The sequence below is a fragment of the Erpetoichthys calabaricus genome, chromosome 13 (assembly GCF_900747795.2).
Source record: "Erpetoichthys calabaricus chromosome 13, fErpCal1.3, whole genome shotgun sequence".
Lineage (NCBI taxonomy): Eukaryota > Metazoa > Chordata > Cladistia > Polypteriformes > Polypteridae > Erpetoichthys > Erpetoichthys calabaricus.
The window spans coordinates 136,651,872-136,670,077 of NC_041406.2; the positions used below are offsets into that span (position 1 = coordinate 136,651,872).

Consider the following 18,206-nt stretch of genomic DNA (forward strand, 5'->3'; position numbering starts at 1 on the left):
AGGCTATGTGGGAGAGTAGCCCATCCTGGCATCACTGGAAGCAAGACAGAAAACAACCTCAACGGGGAGCAATGTCTTGTTTACTATTCTTCAAATGTTATGGGTAAAACATTAAATCCACTCTATCATTTAAAACAAAATTAATTTTCAAATCTTAATGGCAGAATTAAACTAAATTCCACATTTATTAAGATTTAATAGAATTTATATGAAAATAAATTAAGGAAAAAATTCCCCATGAAATGAAAATAATAAAGAAGGTCTCAGGGAACAGGTAAATTACAAATACATGCTTTACAATACTTGAGCTCCAGACAGTGGTCATGGCACTCATTATACTTCATTAACCTCCAGATTTATGTAACAGCACAATAATTAATTTATAAAGCACCCATGAAAGTTAGAAAGACTAGAAATAGGACACACCTTGAAACCAACAGTCACAAATGAAATATGACCCAAATAAATCAAAAACAAAAGAAGTCTTGAAGGTGTGGCCATGACTGAAGTCCAGGCCAGATCCGGCATTGAGAAAAGCCCTAGCCAAATCTTCATATGAAGGAGTGGCCATGAGCAGAGCAAGGTGTGTTAATGAACTCAACTGGCATTTCTCAGTAGCTGTAATTTGTAAAGCCCAAATGACTGATATTGCTTTTATCAACTGCATTGTCTCTGCATAAATTTCAACTGCCTGTGAATGTGTCAGCTGATTATGAATTTTACTTCCACAAAAAATTCAGTAACAGACTGCTGTTTCAAGCCCAAATAAATGCAAAATATCATTTTGAGGGCCAACTGTATCTGATCAGAGAAATGGTTGTTCCAAGAGACTGAAGTAGCAAATGGGAGATTTCAAATTAACCTCTGAGTAAGCTCTACATGATTACTATTAATTATAAGCTAAAAACATAAATTGTTGCAAGGTTTTTATTGTAAAAAGTCCAGCTGTGTCTGCCTTTCTATTTGTTTGTAACTCTGTTGAAGACCAAGAGAGAGTATACTGTATGTAAAAATGTACCTCACAATCTGCTTATTCTCGCAATTGATTGTCTATTGTCAAAAGGATTTACAATGACAGCCATAGCACAACACACCAAAAATCAATGGCAACACATTAGTAATACAGTAGCACTCTATTGACAGTGCATGAGCAGTTCAACATGGATCCATGGCTATGTGTGTACTTAACGTCTTTCACCAGCCCAGTACTTGTATGTTTTTCCATTTACAACTTTACAGCTTCCCTCTCAAATGGCAGCTGTCAGTCATAATGACAGCAGTGGCATGGGGAAAGGAAGTGAATTGTGAGGTGAAGGTATGCAGAATGCTTCCACCAGGACTGTTTGATAAAAACATTCTACTCACCACACAAGCTATCATTTTAGTAAACATGGATTATAAACCATACTTTCTCATACTTTTTATCATTAATTTTACAATCTTCCAATATTTAGTCACTCCTTGCATTGACAAGCTGAGATGACCTAATTTGCCCAGTTACTATACAATCACCCACTTTTAAGAAATCCACAAACCATTGAAGTATGCATCAATTAAACTACATTGCAAGCCACAATTTTGATACACAAGGGTAAATGTTACTGTACAACAAACTTCTTTATTCCATGGACAGGTCAACCTATCTAATAACCTCAAACTCTATTGCACAGTTTTTAAAATTTGCAGTAGAAATAGAGATAGAAGGAAATCAGGCACACTTAGATTGCAACTATCAGTTGCTTGTACTATGAAAGAGGGCACAAACTGTACAGGAGGGTATCATTAGGATTGGACCATCAAAAGTACTATTTTCTGCAAGGGATTTTTTTTTGATACCAAAAATCCAAAAATGTAATGGTACAAGTTATTTCAAATTATCATTGATACCAAGGAAGTCGATTACTGCACTTGTACATGACTGCATGCAGACAAATTACTCCAGAAGACACAATAATACATGTTAAAAATATGAGTAAAAACTACATATAAAAATGGCTTACAGTGGTGATGCTACAACTCTGCATCAATAAACAGTATGTGAAAAGGACAAACAGCTACATTTATTTCTGCTTAGGGTTTGTGTGGGAGAATTTCAGCACACGTGTGCAAGACTAGTACTTATAAAATCCACCCATCCATCCATCAGTCCAAGTATGCATCCATTTTCAAACAGGTGTATACAGTTCATGGTTGAGGGGGCAGGGGACAACTTAATCATATTTACAATTACGCATATAGGAATGTGACAAAACAGAACATTAAATCCACTCTATGATTTAAACCAGAAATAATTTTCATGTCTTAACGGCAGAATTAAACTAAATCCAAACTTATCAAACTTTAGTAGAATTTAGATTAAAACAACTTCAAAGCAAAATTCCTCAAAAAATTAAAAGAAGAAAGAAGGTCTCAGGGAACAGGTAAATTACAATTACAAGCTTTACAAAGCTTGAGCGCCAGGGCCTCATTTATAAATAGTGCATACGCACAAACATGTTGCGTACGCCTGTTTCCACACTCACTTCAAGATGTATAAAAACTAAACTTGGTGTAAAGCCACGCACTTTTTCACGGTAGCCTCACACCATACATACGCACTTTTCAGCTCTGTTTTGCAAATGGGCGGCACACAACGTCTTTGTTTTTCTGCAGTTTCCCTTTCTATCTTTTGATTCACATCCATGACACGGGATTTATCAAATACACCGAAATTAATTGCATTTTGTTTACAAATTGAAGGTACTTGATTGTAATCATTCTCTAACAACATAATTGTGCACAGAATGGCTAAACTACAATAGCTGCTTTAGTGTTGTTAGAACACATCGTAAATGGAAGGATTAGAAGAGAGCACATTTTTATAGATGATGACGGCTGACTTCTAATTCAACCAGTAAACTCCCGATTCTCTAAAAAATCGCAAATGCAAGAATGGCAATCAGTTTCTATTCCCTCCGATATTTGGAGGAATGACAAATGATGGAGGGTGGGAGCGTCCTGGTAAAGTTTTCATTGAATTAAATACATATATTTGTACTAAAATTAATCAATTTATTAAAACAAAAATTGAATTTTAATTGTTACATCATTTAAGTCCAAAATGTCTTTGAGTTGTTGCACTTATAAATAAAAACAATATCGGAGTGGAAAGGTTTAAATGAAGTAAATTGGAAAAAAACATTCATAAAATGGTAAATCCAAAATAGTTAATCAAATATCTCTTTATAAACAACATTTTGAGTAAAGATGGTTTGCTGTCCTTGAAGTAGTTCTCCCTGGTATGGAGTAGTTAAAACCTTTACTTTAACGTCACACGAACGCCGAACTCTTGAAAAGGCAACATAAAGTTGTCCATGTGTAAATACAGTGGAACCTCGGTTCACGACCATAATTCGTTCCAAACCTCTGGTCGTAAACCGATTTGGTTGTGAACCGAAGCAATTTCCCCCATAGGATTGTATGTAAATACAATTAATCCGTTCCAGACCGTACGAACTGTATGTAAATATATATTTTTTTAAAGATTTTTAAGCACAAATATAGTTAATTACACCATAGAATGCACAGTGTAATAGTAAACTAATGTAAAAACATTGAATAACACTGACACAAACACCCAGGCTCCCTGCTCAGCTGCACGCGCAGGCTCGCTCGCGCTCAGCTGCACGTGCACTCTCGCGCTCTCTCTCTCTCCCAGCAGCACACGAGCCCCCCTCCCCCCTCTCCTCTCAGCTGCACGCGCAGGCTCTCTCTCTCTCTCTCAGCAGCACGTGAGCCCCCCTCTCCTCTCAGCTGCATGCGCAGGCGCGCTCTCTCTCTCTCTCTCTCAGCAGCACGGGAAACTGGCTTGTTCGTATACCGAGGCAAAAGTTTGGCGAACTTTTTGGTCATAAACCGAGTTGTACGTGTACTGAGACGTTCGTGAATCGAGGTTCCATTGTACAAGCTCAGATAGGTAAATGCCCACTTTGTGTAGGCGCCTTCGTTCATTGTTTTTATCAATACGGGCTCGGTTTTGTATTTCTTATTGTTGAGCTTTTTGTTTTTGGAGCCGTGACTTCTTTGCTTCTGCTGTTTCAGAGTCGCGTTGTAGGCGCTTTCGTTCATTGTTTTTATCCATACGGGCTCGTTTTTGTATTTCCGTTAGTTGAGCTGTTTCTTTTTGGAGCCGTGACTTCTTTGCTTCTGGTGTTTCTGAAGCGTGTTGTAGGAGCCTCCATTTATTGTTTTTATCCATGCGGTCTCGTTTTTGTTTTTCTGTGGCTGTGTCGTTAGGTAGAAGTTACCGTTATGTGATTCAAATATGCCACACTGACTGCTGGCACAGTGGATTAGAGAAAGTTTAGTTTCCAGGTTGTGTTGTTTGGGCACATCTATGCAGTCTCCTACAGGTTGTGTTGTTTGGGAGCCACCTACCGACTCTGGGAAGCCGCTGGGTTTGACTCTGGGGCACTGAGGTGATCTGGCGCATGCGCCTCAGTGCGTCCTGCGTCCGCCGTCCGCCGTCCGTGCATATATTAAACTGTCGTTTAGTAATATAGATTTTAATTTCCAAGAGCTATCCTCTTGGCGCTGAGTGCTGAAATGGCACTGTCTTTACAAAGACAGTCTTTGAGAAATTGTGCTCTACCTGCTCCTTTGAAGTTCTGTCCACTCTTGGGTTTTTAGCCACAGGAGCTTTTCAACGTGAACTTGCTAACCAATCGAGTATTTCACAAACATCACTGAGTTTCGCTTGTTTTCCATATATATAAGATTTCCTTACACTATGGTTGAACTGGGAAACATCAAAGTGCAATTCACAGCAACATCTGGTTTTCCAAATGTAATCAGAGTGGTCAGCTGCACGCACATTGCTATTGCAACGGTGCTGGATATGTAATATCAGCCAGGGATGAATCACCAAAAGAATGAACTGGCATTACATCATCTATAGCAGGAGAGCCTATAAAAACGGCAACTCCGCACAGTTGCTGGTGTTTTTCCAAACTAGTGCAGCAACAGCAAGTAGTCCTTTTAAAGACAGTGAGTCACCTTAAAGAGCCATGTAAAGGGCAGAGAATCTATCCGTTGTGTTGGTTGGTGACAATGCAACACTATAAAGGAGACAACAGAGAATTAATTTGCTTATGCAAACAGAAAGCATTTCCATTATTTTAATGTGCTGCTGTATAGGCCACAGAAAGTGTGTCGCATTGTGCAAGCATGTAGCTAACACTCGCATGTGTGTTAAATTTCACATTCATTGGGATTTATATAGGGGAAGTACGTGGAACACAGTTTATGCATCTGGATTTTTTTGTGTGCATTCACGTTTCCAGTTTTGTCTGTATGCCATGTTTTACTGTAAGTTTTAGCTTTATACATGAGGCATCCAGACAGCGGTCATGCTACTCATTATACCACAATAGCCACCCAGTTTACATAACAAGTCTATAATTAAAGCACCCATTGCTAAATAGGATTCTGCAAGTACTTAATTTGTGTCATTTGTTTGGCTTTTGAAGGCAAACTGATGTTCATTAGTGTAACCCATAAGTGAAAGCACATATTTCAATGGTACATTGAAGAATAGAGCACATGTAACGACAACCCAAGTGATTTTCTAATTCTGGATTTGGGCACAGGCATAAGGAATAATAAAGTCTGATCACTTACACAAGAAACCTTAAAAAATAGCAAAATAAAAACTGTTATACAGAAGTTCTGAAATGAAGAATTAATGATTTCAAAAGGGAAGTTGTGGCAAATCTAAAAAAGGAAGGAGAGTTTTGGAAAATTAAAGCACCAGAAGATTCTAAGTCATTTGAAATTTGAATTAATTTAACCCATCCATTAAATATTACTTCTTAATAATATTTTTTAACCAGCTAATGATGCAAATATAATCTTCTAATAGCAAATGTTACAAGCCAGATTACTTCACTGATAATCCAGATTTTAAAAGCATATTGGTAAAAAAAAAAGCTTTAAAGAGTTGGTTTAAATGGAAATATTCTGAATTATCTTGTAATTCACTAGTTCAACAGTACATACGGACATTCTTTATAAATCCTATGCATAAATCTCCACAAGATAACAAACCCCCAATTGATGTTACACTGACGGGGGGGTTGCGTCTCTGCCACGCATTAAAATTCAAGCATTGCACTGTTATTTTGATATTTATGAATGCCAATATTTTTTTCCTTAAATGATAGTTGGGTAACTATTTGATGGATATACCAGTATTTTAAAGCTGTTGTTACTGTTAGTATTTATTTATATATACTTTTATTTTATTACAGAAAAGACACATTATTGTTCACTTCAAATGGGTGTACTTTAATAAAAAGCCATTGAATGGGATTTCTGTTTGTGCCGTGATATCTAAAGGTGTTGAGTATCATAAAATTTCACTGGTATTGGTACTGAATACAAAAATTCTGATATTGTGACATCCCTATTTTCTATATTTACATAATTATTTCAAAAGCAAAATAATATTTATATTTCTGACATAATCAAAATAAATCTTTCAAAAAAATTTAAACAATTTTCATAAATTTAGTGAATGTAGAGAAAAGCCAAGCAAAATGACACCTTTTATTGGCTAACTGAAAAGATTACAATATGCAAGCGTTCGAGGCAACTCAGATTACATCTTGCCTGAAGAAGGGGCCTGAGTTGCCTCGAACGCTTGCATATTGTAATCTTTTAGTTAGCCAATAAAAGGTGTCATTTTGCTTGGCTTTTCTCTACATTCATAATGGCTAACACAGTACAACACCCTAGTACTACATACATATATTTAGTGATAAGTTTATTTCCAGGAACAAAAAAATCCAATAGTATCAGATTCAGATTGAAAATCATCCATCCATCCATCCATTATCCAACCCGTTGAATCCGAATACAGGGTCACGGGGGTCTGCTGGAGCCAATCCCAGCCAACACAGGGCACAAGGCAGGAACCAATCCCGGGCAGGGTGCCAACCCACCGCAGGACACACACAAACACACCACACACCAAGCACACACTAGGGCCAATTTAGAATCGCCAATCCACCTAACCTGCATGTCTTTGGACTGTGGGAGGAAACCGGAGCGCCCGGAGGAAACCCACGCAGACACGGGGAGAACATGCAAACTCCACGCAGGGAGGACCCGGGAAGCGAACCCAGGTCCCTAGGTCTCCCAACTGCGAGGCAGCAGCGCTACCCACTGCGCCACCGTGAGATTGAAAATCAGACTTCTTATATATTTTGTGGCAATTAAAAGAAATCTTTATTTCTTTCTTTGTTTGCCGTACTAACACTGATCATTTTATAAGCATGGAGGATATTTTTCTGGGGACTAGAATATGAAAAAAGATCACTGAAAACGAAAGTAGAAAACTGAGTAAAACCAAGCAGAATAAGTAGAAGAAACACAAAGAATGTTCATTATCCTCTTATAATTGAATACATTTAAAAATATCTTGTATATGACGCAGCTAAGCTATATGACATGAAAAAAATATCAGATCAATAATAATGCAATTAAACAAAAACAAAGTATGCAATATAGAGGGACATAATGTACAGTATTTGAGTTGAAATCTTATCACATTAGTGTGTATCACAAAGAAGCTACATGCATCTGTGGTGGTAATTATTTTTCCCGACTCTGCACTCAGTAACAAATCATTATTTAGTTCATCTAATTTAATAATGTAAAACCACAGTATCTAAAGAGGTCAATTGCTTACTACTTTATGTAGTAAGAGGTGGAGAACACCATCTCATTTACAAGGACCAAAAACATAGTAGGGTCTACCTGCTGATTTAACACCATGTGAACTCCATGAGGTCTGATGTCGGCGGTGTGCTCTCCAAGAAACTCCAGGATGTCCTCAATGGTTGCCACATAGGGAAGACCTCTAAGGCGGACACAATCACGAGTGCTGGGAGGTGGCACAAAAGGCTGAGGTAGTACAGGAATGATGGGAGGAGGAGTAATTGGAATCAGAGGTGTTGATGTAAATCTGTTGAGCACCTAAGGAAGAAAGAAAACTGATGTTTCTGTGTTGTGGTACAACTTACATGCCGCCTATTGGTATTCTATTCACAAATGAAAATTCAGTGATTGATCACAAAGGTTTTTATTATTATTTTTTTTTTTTTTACATTTTTTTAATGCAAGCAAGCATTGTAAACAGAGAAGTTTTGTTCATTTTAGTGATCTAATTCAATCATATCTTTCAGGGAATAAGCCATAAGTACAAAAAAGGCCCAGTGGGTGCTATATCCCTGACTATTTTTATAGACATTTGTGGATAATAATGCATTATTCTTTAATATTGCAACATGTAATGTATAAAAATGGTGTTTATTTCTGGTGACATGAAGGCATAACAATTATCACTTTTGCTTCACAGCTCCTGAAGACTGAGCTAAAATCAAGTTTAAATTACTGTGTAGGTATTGCTGCAACTTACAATGTTTTACTGTAGGTTTTCCTCCCACACGCTGAACACATACACACAGGTTAAGCTCATTGGTGATTCTAAAACAGCCAACAGGAAGGTACCCTGTGATCCATTGTCATCATATAGAGGGTTGGCTCCCGCCATAGACAGACAGACAGATAGACACTATGGTCTGAGTACACACCAGAATCAATAAAAAGCAATAAAGTTAAAAAGAAGGAAAACTTCTGACTTAGCTGTCACAGTCACAGTGAGGCATTATGCTGAGGTATTGCTGTTGGCACAAAGGAGCCCCAGTAGTCTTTCTTGACACCCTTCTGCAAAGTAACTCGTTGACTAAAAGTTCTTATGGTTAGTGTGTCAGAGACAGGAGGATGTTTTAATTCTTATCTTTCCTACTACCTTCAGGGGATCCAGAGTGCATTCCATAACTGAGTTTTCCCTTTTAATTAGCTTGTTGATTCGGTGGGCCTTTCTTGAGTGATGTTACCAGGCCAGCACAACAAACTGTAGTAAATCACACTGGCCATCAGAGAGTTGTAGAAGATGTGAAGGAAGTCACTTCCCACATTAAAGGAACCCTGTTTCCTGAGGAAAAGGAGTCTGTTCTGCCCATTCTTATATAGTTCCAATTTGTTATATGACCAGTCCAGTCAATCAATGATATGGACCCCCAAGTACTTGTAGGAGTGCATCACACTACTACTACATCCACTCCCTGAATATTGACAAAAAAAATAGAGGGTCTTTGGTGTGGAGAAAGTCAATAAACTGCTCCTTGGTTTTGCTGATATTATCAATAGATGCTAGAGTGATGGGTTATAGAGACCTGCAAACCCAAGCAAGTTTTCTAAAATAGATAGCTCATATTTCCATACATAGAAAAGAAGAAAACAAAATATATAAATTATGGCGGAAGGCTGGACCACTTATCTGGGCCGGGTCACCCTGAGTATGCAAGGACCGGGGGAAACAGTATTTTCAAGATTGTTTCTCCCCCGGACTGACAGAGGGCTCCCCCCTTGACTTGTAGTGGCCTGGACTTTTATAGGGCCCTATTTGGCAGCACTTTCACCACACCCGCAAGTGCTGCCAGAAGAAGCTCGTTGGACACCTAGACTCCTTCCGGGTATCCTATAAAAGGAGCAAGTCACCACCAATCAATGGCCTGAGTCGGTTAGAAGTGGACGAAGCTCTTGAGGAGGAGTGGAGGCGGAAGGACTGGCAGCAAAAGGACGGCAATATTGGCTTGTGCTAGAATGCGTTTTGAACAAATAAACCAAGTGCTGTGTGGCAAAGTTGTGTCCTGCCTGTCTGTATCAGGGATAGGGCGGTTGTACGTGCCCTGGGCATCACACTATTTTATAGTGTTTGTGTGACGAACAATTTGTAATTTATTAAAAAGAAATACATAACTACTTCTGGCTGAGACTGTCATCACTCCAGATGTGCTTGCATACCTACAGTAGAAGTCAAAATATTTTATTATTACCTATCTGGTACCTTACAACATTTGGCTGATACAATTGGTTACATTTAATTTGTTTATTTCTAATTGGAGCATACAGAGATGAACTGACTTCCTCATTATCACAGAGACATACTGTATAAGATTGGCTTATTTAATTCAGCTTTTTCAGTTGAAATATATCAGCTTTGTTATTTTTTTTTATGAAGTGTAAAGCAACAAATAAAAGAATGTGTGGGACACATATAACATCCAAGAAATGGAGAGTGCAGTACACAAACGACACTAACCTGTTGCACTTCTGCTGCTGTGCTCTTGAACAGCTCAATGTATCTTTTCCCCAAAATGTCTTTGTGTTTCTTAAGTGCATTTTGGGAGTATTCTTCACAAGAAAACAGTACAAAAGCATCTCCAGTGGGTCTGCCATCTGGATATTTCACAAAGAGAATTCCTTCTTTCCCACCAGTGACTGGGCAGCTGGGACCAAAAAATGCCAACACTTCTTCAGCAGTAGCAGTGAAAGGAAGACCACGCATGCGAATGATGATTTGATTCTCCTTGGAAAGGAACTGGGCTACCTCATTGGAAGTTCCTATAAGGGACAAAGAATGAAAAGGGTTGCGTTTTTTTGACAGCAAAAAATAACTGCTTTCTAGTCTAGTGACAGCCACAGCTGATCCTTTACCTAAAACAAATGTTCTTATTTCAAAGAATAAGATATTAAACATGCACATTTTATTATTGTTAGATTTCATACAGAAGACACAACTTCAATGCCTAAATACATTCATTTGCAAATTTGAATCCCATTAAGTTTCACAAGATATTCATTGTGTGGTTAAAAAAAAAAACTCATAAATTAGGATACTGTAATGGTCTCACGTCTGAGTAGGAGAGAAAGGCTGAGGCAGGGCGATTTTAGGAAAGGTTCAAATGCCAATAGAAGGCAGTAGCCAGTCAAAGGCTGTGGTAGGGCTGCCTTTGAGATGTAGCCATTCCTAAATAAACTATGCCTAATGGGTGAATGGAGATAAGAGAACGACAGATGAAACTCAGACCTTGTATTCCAGTTGCAATTGAAGTGATGCCAAGGCTTGGACAAAACCAACCCTTGGATGGGGTTTAAAGCCATAAAGCAACCTTGACACTACTTGTATTTATATGGGGGTGGGAGATTAGAGAGACACTGAAATTATGAAAAAAAGAGCACTTTGTGGTACTTTGACGAGAGTACCTGGGTGAATCATCATTTTGCATATTTAAATCTTCTGGGTGTCATTCAGATTAGCAGAGGCACTTTAGTAACAGGACATCCTTATGATAATATTCATAGTGATCATTGTTTTAAAATCATCCGGAAAAACAAGCATGGCAGAAATGCAGTTGACTTTTAACCCTTATACAACTAATGAATAGCAGCCAAGATGCATATACATTTGACTTTATTAAATAAGGCTAAACAGCCATTCTACTAAGCGACCTACTTGAAGGTCAAATAAGTATAAAAGGTCAGCCTTCCAGTATAACTTTCTAAAAGGGCCAATCTACAATGTAATAATTAAAACCAGTGCTGCATAAATGAGGATATGTACATAAAATGGAATGAGTCCCAAACAACTAAACATATTTCCTTATATTCAGCTCACTTCTGACAGACCAAATAAAAAAAAAAAACAAAAAAAAAACAAAGCCATAAAAACCTGTTCTTACAAGATTCATAAATTATTAAACAATGTGCCTGTGGAGCCCCTAAGGCTGAGGACGGGAATGTGCAGGTAGTCAGTGCTGAATGGAATTTGCAGTCTAAAAGTTGTCCAACGGCTTTCAAAGCTCATTCCAAAAGGGTTTCTCAAGAGACATTCATGCATTTAACATGTTCCCACTTTCTTTAATACAGTACGTGTTAGAACCTTTATTTCTCTACAGCATGTTTCAAGATACATTTTTATTTCATTCCTTTGTCATTATGGAGTACTCAGTCTTAAAATAATGGAAAAAAATGTAAATTTGCTGAAATATTTTTCAATATGTTCAGAAAAGGCACCAAACATAAACTTCACATTTTTTCAGGACTTTTTCTGTTCTTCTCCTCCTCCAAGAGGGCTTATGTCTAAATCAGAATTAAGTAATAGCCCAAAAATGTTTTATTATTATTAGAGAATTTAAATAAAAATATCTGGATGTTACAGGATAGATACAGTAGTGAAAAATACTAAATAGTATTTTTTACTTTAAAAGCAGATTTCTTTCAGTATAGAATAAAAATTTAATTTTTAAAAAACATACATACACACACACACACACATTGAGCCAACCATCCGATATCTGCCCCAATTATCCAATTTAAGGTTGAAGGAGTCTTGAAGTAATAGAGCAGGACTTGCACACAAAGCAGTGCATTGGAACGCACACACACAAACTAACCCCACTCCAATTTGAAATGTCCAGATAAAACAGAGAGAATTAAGAATATGCAAAAACTTCATACAGAGCATACAGGATAAGATTCAAAGCCAGTGAGTAGGCTTTGAGAAATTATTTTAGAATTTGTTCTAAACTCTAATGCTACACTGCTATCATGCTTCCCCTCAGACACACCCACATAAATGAGGGAAAACGTAAAGTATGCAGTAACTGCGACGGATAGAAGCTGACACAATACAGGAAATTTGCAATGGCTTATGGGTAGTTTGAACACGCACAGTGTAACATTCTGCCATTAGTCTACTTGAAACCAAGGTCAAGTGATCATGGATGCTGCATTACGGGATTGCATTATTGTTAAACAATGTGCCATACTGAGATTTCTATGAGCAGAGGGAGTGAAATTTGATGAAATTCACTGAAGGATCATGGCTCAGAATGGAAGTGAAAACAGCATGACTCAACAAAACGTTTATGAAGAACAAGTGTGACTAACGAAGCTGGATCTGGCTGACCATCAACATCTCACACATAAGACTACACCGACATAGTAAATGTCTTCAGGGAAGACTGACGGATTATGTTAGCCATTGCTGCCACACCTTTTGATATCTGCTATAGATGTGCACATGCCGTAGTGCATTATGACTTTGTGTACTGTAAACTTTGAACTAAATTTGGCACCCAAACAGCTTACTCATATGCACAAGGCAACATGTTTTGATGGATTTCAGCAGGTGTTCTCTATCCAAAGAAATCTCTCTAAATGGTGTATTGTTCAACAACAACAATAATAATAACAATTCTTCTTAAATATCCTTGGCCTGTCTTCATCCTCCCAGTAAGTCTTCTTTCCAGCTCTTCTCCCAAATCTAAAATCATTTTGCCTGACATGGCCATCTTTGGAATCCCATGCTGGGATCACTGCAGAGCAACACATCAGCATCCCTTTCTATTTCAAGTTTGGGCTTATTTGGCTACACTAGGCTAAGGATCCCTTTTGCAGTTCCAGGTCTTGTTCTATCTCTGCTCAGCATTGAAAGAGACATTTCTTTAATCTTGCTCAATTCCTTTCACTAATTTTGGAGGTATTCAAAAATTTGTAATTGCCTTTGCTGTTAGGACAGAAATTATCCACACTTCTTAAACAGTCATAATTTATTGTTTTAAAAAGTTATCTTTTTATGTGCATATTTGCCATATTGTGTTATCAAATATACAGCTTAACTACATACAGATAAATTAATGTGAAAGAAAAAAAAAAAAGAAATGGCCCAGAAACAGAACCATTCCAGCGATATCCAGTACAAGGCACACCCATGAACTAAACACCAGTCCATTACAGAAAACATCTACACATACACTCACGTTGACTCATATGGGGGCAGAGTAGCATTGTCAATATACACAATGTATGCTGGACTATGAGAATAAAACCAAGCAAAAACCAAGCCACGCATGAGGAAAACATACAGACTCCACAGAGACAGTGAAGACATTTGGATCCATTTCTCTATCACAGAATGAGCCCACTCAGTAAGATTTGATGGTTTTCTAGTAAGCTAGACTACCTTCGTAACCTGTTACAGTTCTGCTACAATATTAAAGTCTGGAGTTTGACTTGGCCATCAGAAACCATTGATATTACTCTTCTTTTGCTATTGTAGTCTTTCTTGTATGTTTGGGATTATGGTCTTGCTACTTGACCTAGTGGTGGTTCTGGTTAACCACATGGTCCAACATTGTGGCACTCTACTGAAGACTTGCTTCACTGGTGCTGGGTTGTACAAGTCCTGAGGCAACAAATTATCCTCAAGCAATGGTATCATGGTGTGTTTTTTTTTTTTTAAATGAATGATCCACACTTGGAGAACATATTTCCAAAGCATCATGCAGAAACATTTATATTATTCCTAAAGAGCAAATGCTTTTTGTTTAGACCTCCTACAGGAATCAGATATTTTTTTTACAATATTGTTTATTTACTGTAGAATCTTAATCAAAGGTGAGGATGAAACCCTGCAATTACCTAGATATTATTTACAGGATGTTGTGATTTGCATGATGATCTTATTCCTCACACTGAAGTGATGTGCGCGGTGAAGTAGTTGGATGTATTTACATGGTTCACTAATGAAATTTCCTCTTCTGAGTTATGTTTCTGATTGTGTTTTGTTAACTCTCCTACAGCTTCTCAAATTAATATCCAGACTAGAAGTCTTCAATGGGCTGTTCAGGAATAATTCTTCATCAGCACATGAAGTGCATTAGCAGCAATGTAGAGTGAATATCACTGATGCCATGAAGGCCATAATCTGCCGAATTTATGGCACGTAGTAATGGATTGGTCCAAGAGAACCTTCTAGATTACTAATATATATATACCAGTAATGGTGGACTGCACGATAACATGCAGTGAATACACTTGACTTAATGGTTTTCATTCTCTTTCTCTGTACGTTTAGCATTAATTTGCTCAGAGGTTGATGCGCTTGCTGTTTCCTGAGCACCTCTTCTTTTCTCCACCCAAGCGGCCTGCTTCTTCTCTTCTTCCGTCAACATCTTTTTGCGTTAAAACTGATTAAGTCAGTTTTTGTGTTGCAATTACTTAGTACGTTTTTCTTAATTTTTTACTTAAGCTGGCACTTAAGTATTTAATCTGCCTCAAGAATGATTTAGCCATACGCATGCGCCGCAACGGCAGCCCTGCTGCCAAGAGTTGATTCTACAGTAAAAATAAAAATAAAAAGAGTAATAAAAATCATCACCAGGAAAGTGGACAGTAGAGGTCACGTAGTATATGTGTACTAAATTTCAGGTCAATGGGTCAAACGGTTTGTGAGCTACAGGTGATTTAAAATCCTGGACAGACAAACAAACAGCCACAGTAGCATATTATATAAGAAGATAGATATATATATTATATGTATATATATATATATATATATATATATATATATATACACAGTAATCCCTCGCTATATCGCGCTTCGCCTTTCGCGGCTTCACTCCATCGCGGATTTTATATGTAAGCATATTTAAATATATATCGCGGATTTTTCGCTGCTTCGCGGGTTTCTGCGGACAATGGGTCTTTTAATTTCTGGTACATGCTTCCTCAGTTGGTTTGCCCAGTTGATTTCATACAAGGGACGCTATTGGCAGATGGCTGAGAAGCTACCCAACTTACTTTTCTCTCTCTCTCTCTCTCTCTTGCGCTGAGTTTTTCTGATCCTGACGTATGGGGGTGTGAGCAGGGGGGCTGTTCGCACACCTAGACAATACGGACGCTTGTCTAAAAATGCTGAAAGATTATCTTCACGTTGGCTACCTTCTGTGCAGCTGCTTTGTGAAGCGACATGCTGCACGGTGCTTCGCATACTTAAAAGCATGAAGGGCACGTATTGATTTTTTAATCTGTCTCTGTCTCTCTCTCTCTGTCTGCTCCTGATGGAGGGGGTGTGAGCTGCCGCCTTCAACAGCTTTGTGCCGCGGTGCTTCGCATACTTAAAAGCCAAACAGCCCTACTGATTTTCCTCTGCCTTTATGACAGTCTCTGCTCCTGACTCCTTTGAAGAGGAAGATATGTTTGCATTCTTTTAATTGTGAGACAGAACTGTCATCTCTGTCTTGTCATGGAGCACAGTTTAAACTTTTGAAAAAGAGACAAATGTTTGTTTGCAGTGTTTGAATAACGTTCCTGTCTCTCTACAACCTCCTGTGTTTCTGCGCAAATCTGTGACCCAAGCATGACAATATAAAAATAACCATATAAACATATGGTTTCTACTTCGTGGATTTTCTTATTTCGCGGGTGGCTCTGGAACGCAACCCCCGCGATGGAGGAGGGATTACTGTGTATATATATATATATATTAGTGGTGGAAGGCCGGGTCCCATGCCTGACGCCCCTTCGCCTCAGCTTCCAGCAGGGCTCCATGGTAGACTCCATGGGAGTTCTCCACAGCCCTGTTGGGATCTGGGGTGGCTGCCAGGGGGCGCTGCTTGTGTCCCTGAGCCTAGCTGAACTAATCTTCAGCCCCACCCGGGAGTGCAACCGGAAACAGGTGATCAAACACCTGGAGCACTTCCAGGTGGGCCATAAAAGGAGCCAGCAACCACCACTCGGTGGCCAGGGTCGGGTGGAGGAGGACAATGTTGCCTGGGAGGGGTGGTGGTGAAAAGGAAGAGTGTTTTGGCGTGTTTGTGTTACTTTGGGACTGTGTTGTGGCTGGGGGACACGGGGAAGACATGCCCTCCAGCTAAAGAAAAATAAAAATTTTCTTTATTTTATACACGTGCCTCCGGGTGAGTCTGTGCCGGATCAGGCACAATATAGCACCTTTGTTACTATATATTATATATAGTAGTTGATCCATAATGCTTAACTGGATTGTTTCAAAGTTAGGGTTGTTAACTTTTCACAGATGTACATTGTACGTATGATTATTTTAGTTATAAAATTAAGAAAATATGTTCCAATATAAGTGTTAATTGTTATCTATTAATAGGATTTGGGTGAAGCTCTAGGAAACATTCAATGTCAGAAATATGCAAAGATTCAGAAAACACTGAAAGAAGCACAATACCCTTTCAAAGAATTGTATATTAGAATTTAAGGCAGTTCTCTGTAGTTTCACCTTAATTTAAGATTGCCCTTATCAACTTCATCATTATAATTTTAATAAAAAATGTAAAGAAAACAATCTATTACCTCCAGCAATTTTAATAAAGTCCTCTCCTGTTGCCTTGTACACCTAAAAGAAGCAATGTTTAAAACTTCAGTGTTAAACTAATAATGAAAACTTTCAAGCATATATTCTTACAATTGGATTGACATTATTACCTCAATGTATCTGTTCCCCATATGGTGTTTATGTCGCTGCAGTGCTAGATCTCGATGCTCTTCACTCACAAACCTCACCAGTGCTTCTCCATTCCTTCTGCCTTGTGCATTTAAGCAGAGTGCAGCTCCACCTCTACCAGACACAGCATTAAAAAATATTTCATAAAGCATGCAATTTTTCGGGACATCAATAGTACGAAATAAAATGAATGTAACATACTTAGCTATGTTGAGACCCCGGAAGAATCTTGCAATATCTTGATCAGAAGACTGCCATGGAAGCCCACGTGCACGGATGACAGTATTGTCATCAACTATTTCCATCTTACTGCTATAGATGACAAAAATGAAAAGTGTTTAAAGAAGTTTCTTTTCTTTTAAAATGTTTTATTACTACAGCTAAACTAAATGCACTATATAAATGTAATGAATTATTATTATTATTATTATTAAATGAATCCTGAAAATGCTGTGATCAATAAACCAGGAGATATATAATATTTGGAGAAACAGAGTATTTTCTTTTGTCATTACAAGAGCAAGATCCAATAATATTTAATATGCAAATTCAACTACAATGTATTTTATTGCCCAATTTTTACTTACCAAGTTCCAGTTTCAAATTTGTGATTTACTCTTTCTGGTTCAATAAAGGAATGTCCTAGAAAGTGGTGAAAGTGAAAGTGTTTGTTTAACAAATAACCTATAATCAAGGCATATGAAATAATAAGAGATAAACACTGATTTAATTGGTGACTTACTGAATGGGTCTGATGCCATGGTGAGAATAATTTTAGCCATCATCTGAACCTGAGAACTGGCATATGTAGAGCTGTCTACCTCAATATTTAAATCTGCATATCTTGCATTAAGGATGAGGACTTTAAAAAGATAAATATTAAGACAATTCTTTCACATGACCTTTTTGTATTAAACAGAGATAATAAAACAGTTTCAAAATAAGCAATCAATTTGTTTAAAAAAAGTGATGGCAAGGACATTTTTTGTGTTAAATCACA

At 37.9% G+C, this 18,206-nt stretch overlaps 1 protein-coding gene across 2 annotated transcripts in view; it reads right to left on the reverse strand.

Moving 5' to 3' along the window:
* The window catches only part of esrp1 (epithelial splicing regulatory protein 1), a 72,692-nt gene that overhangs the window by 47,576 nt on the left and 6,910 nt on the right, over window positions 1-18,206 (reverse strand). For both annotated transcript variants that reach the window (XM_028817638.2, XM_028817639.2), the window contains exons 5-11: window positions 17,949-18,041; window positions 17,794-17,848; window positions 17,408-17,518; window positions 17,188-17,320; window positions 17,056-17,098; window positions 10,208-10,509; window positions 7,798-8,016 (exon numbers count right to left, since the gene is read on the reverse strand). In XM_028817638.2, coding sequence (XP_028673471.1) covers window positions 7,798-8,016; window positions 10,208-10,509; window positions 17,056-17,098; window positions 17,188-17,320; window positions 17,408-17,518; window positions 17,794-17,848; window positions 17,949-18,041 — 956 coding nt within the window. The remainder of the gene's footprint in view (window positions 1-7,797; window positions 8,017-10,207; window positions 10,510-17,055; window positions 17,099-17,187; window positions 17,321-17,407; window positions 17,519-17,793; window positions 17,849-17,948; window positions 18,042-18,206) is intronic.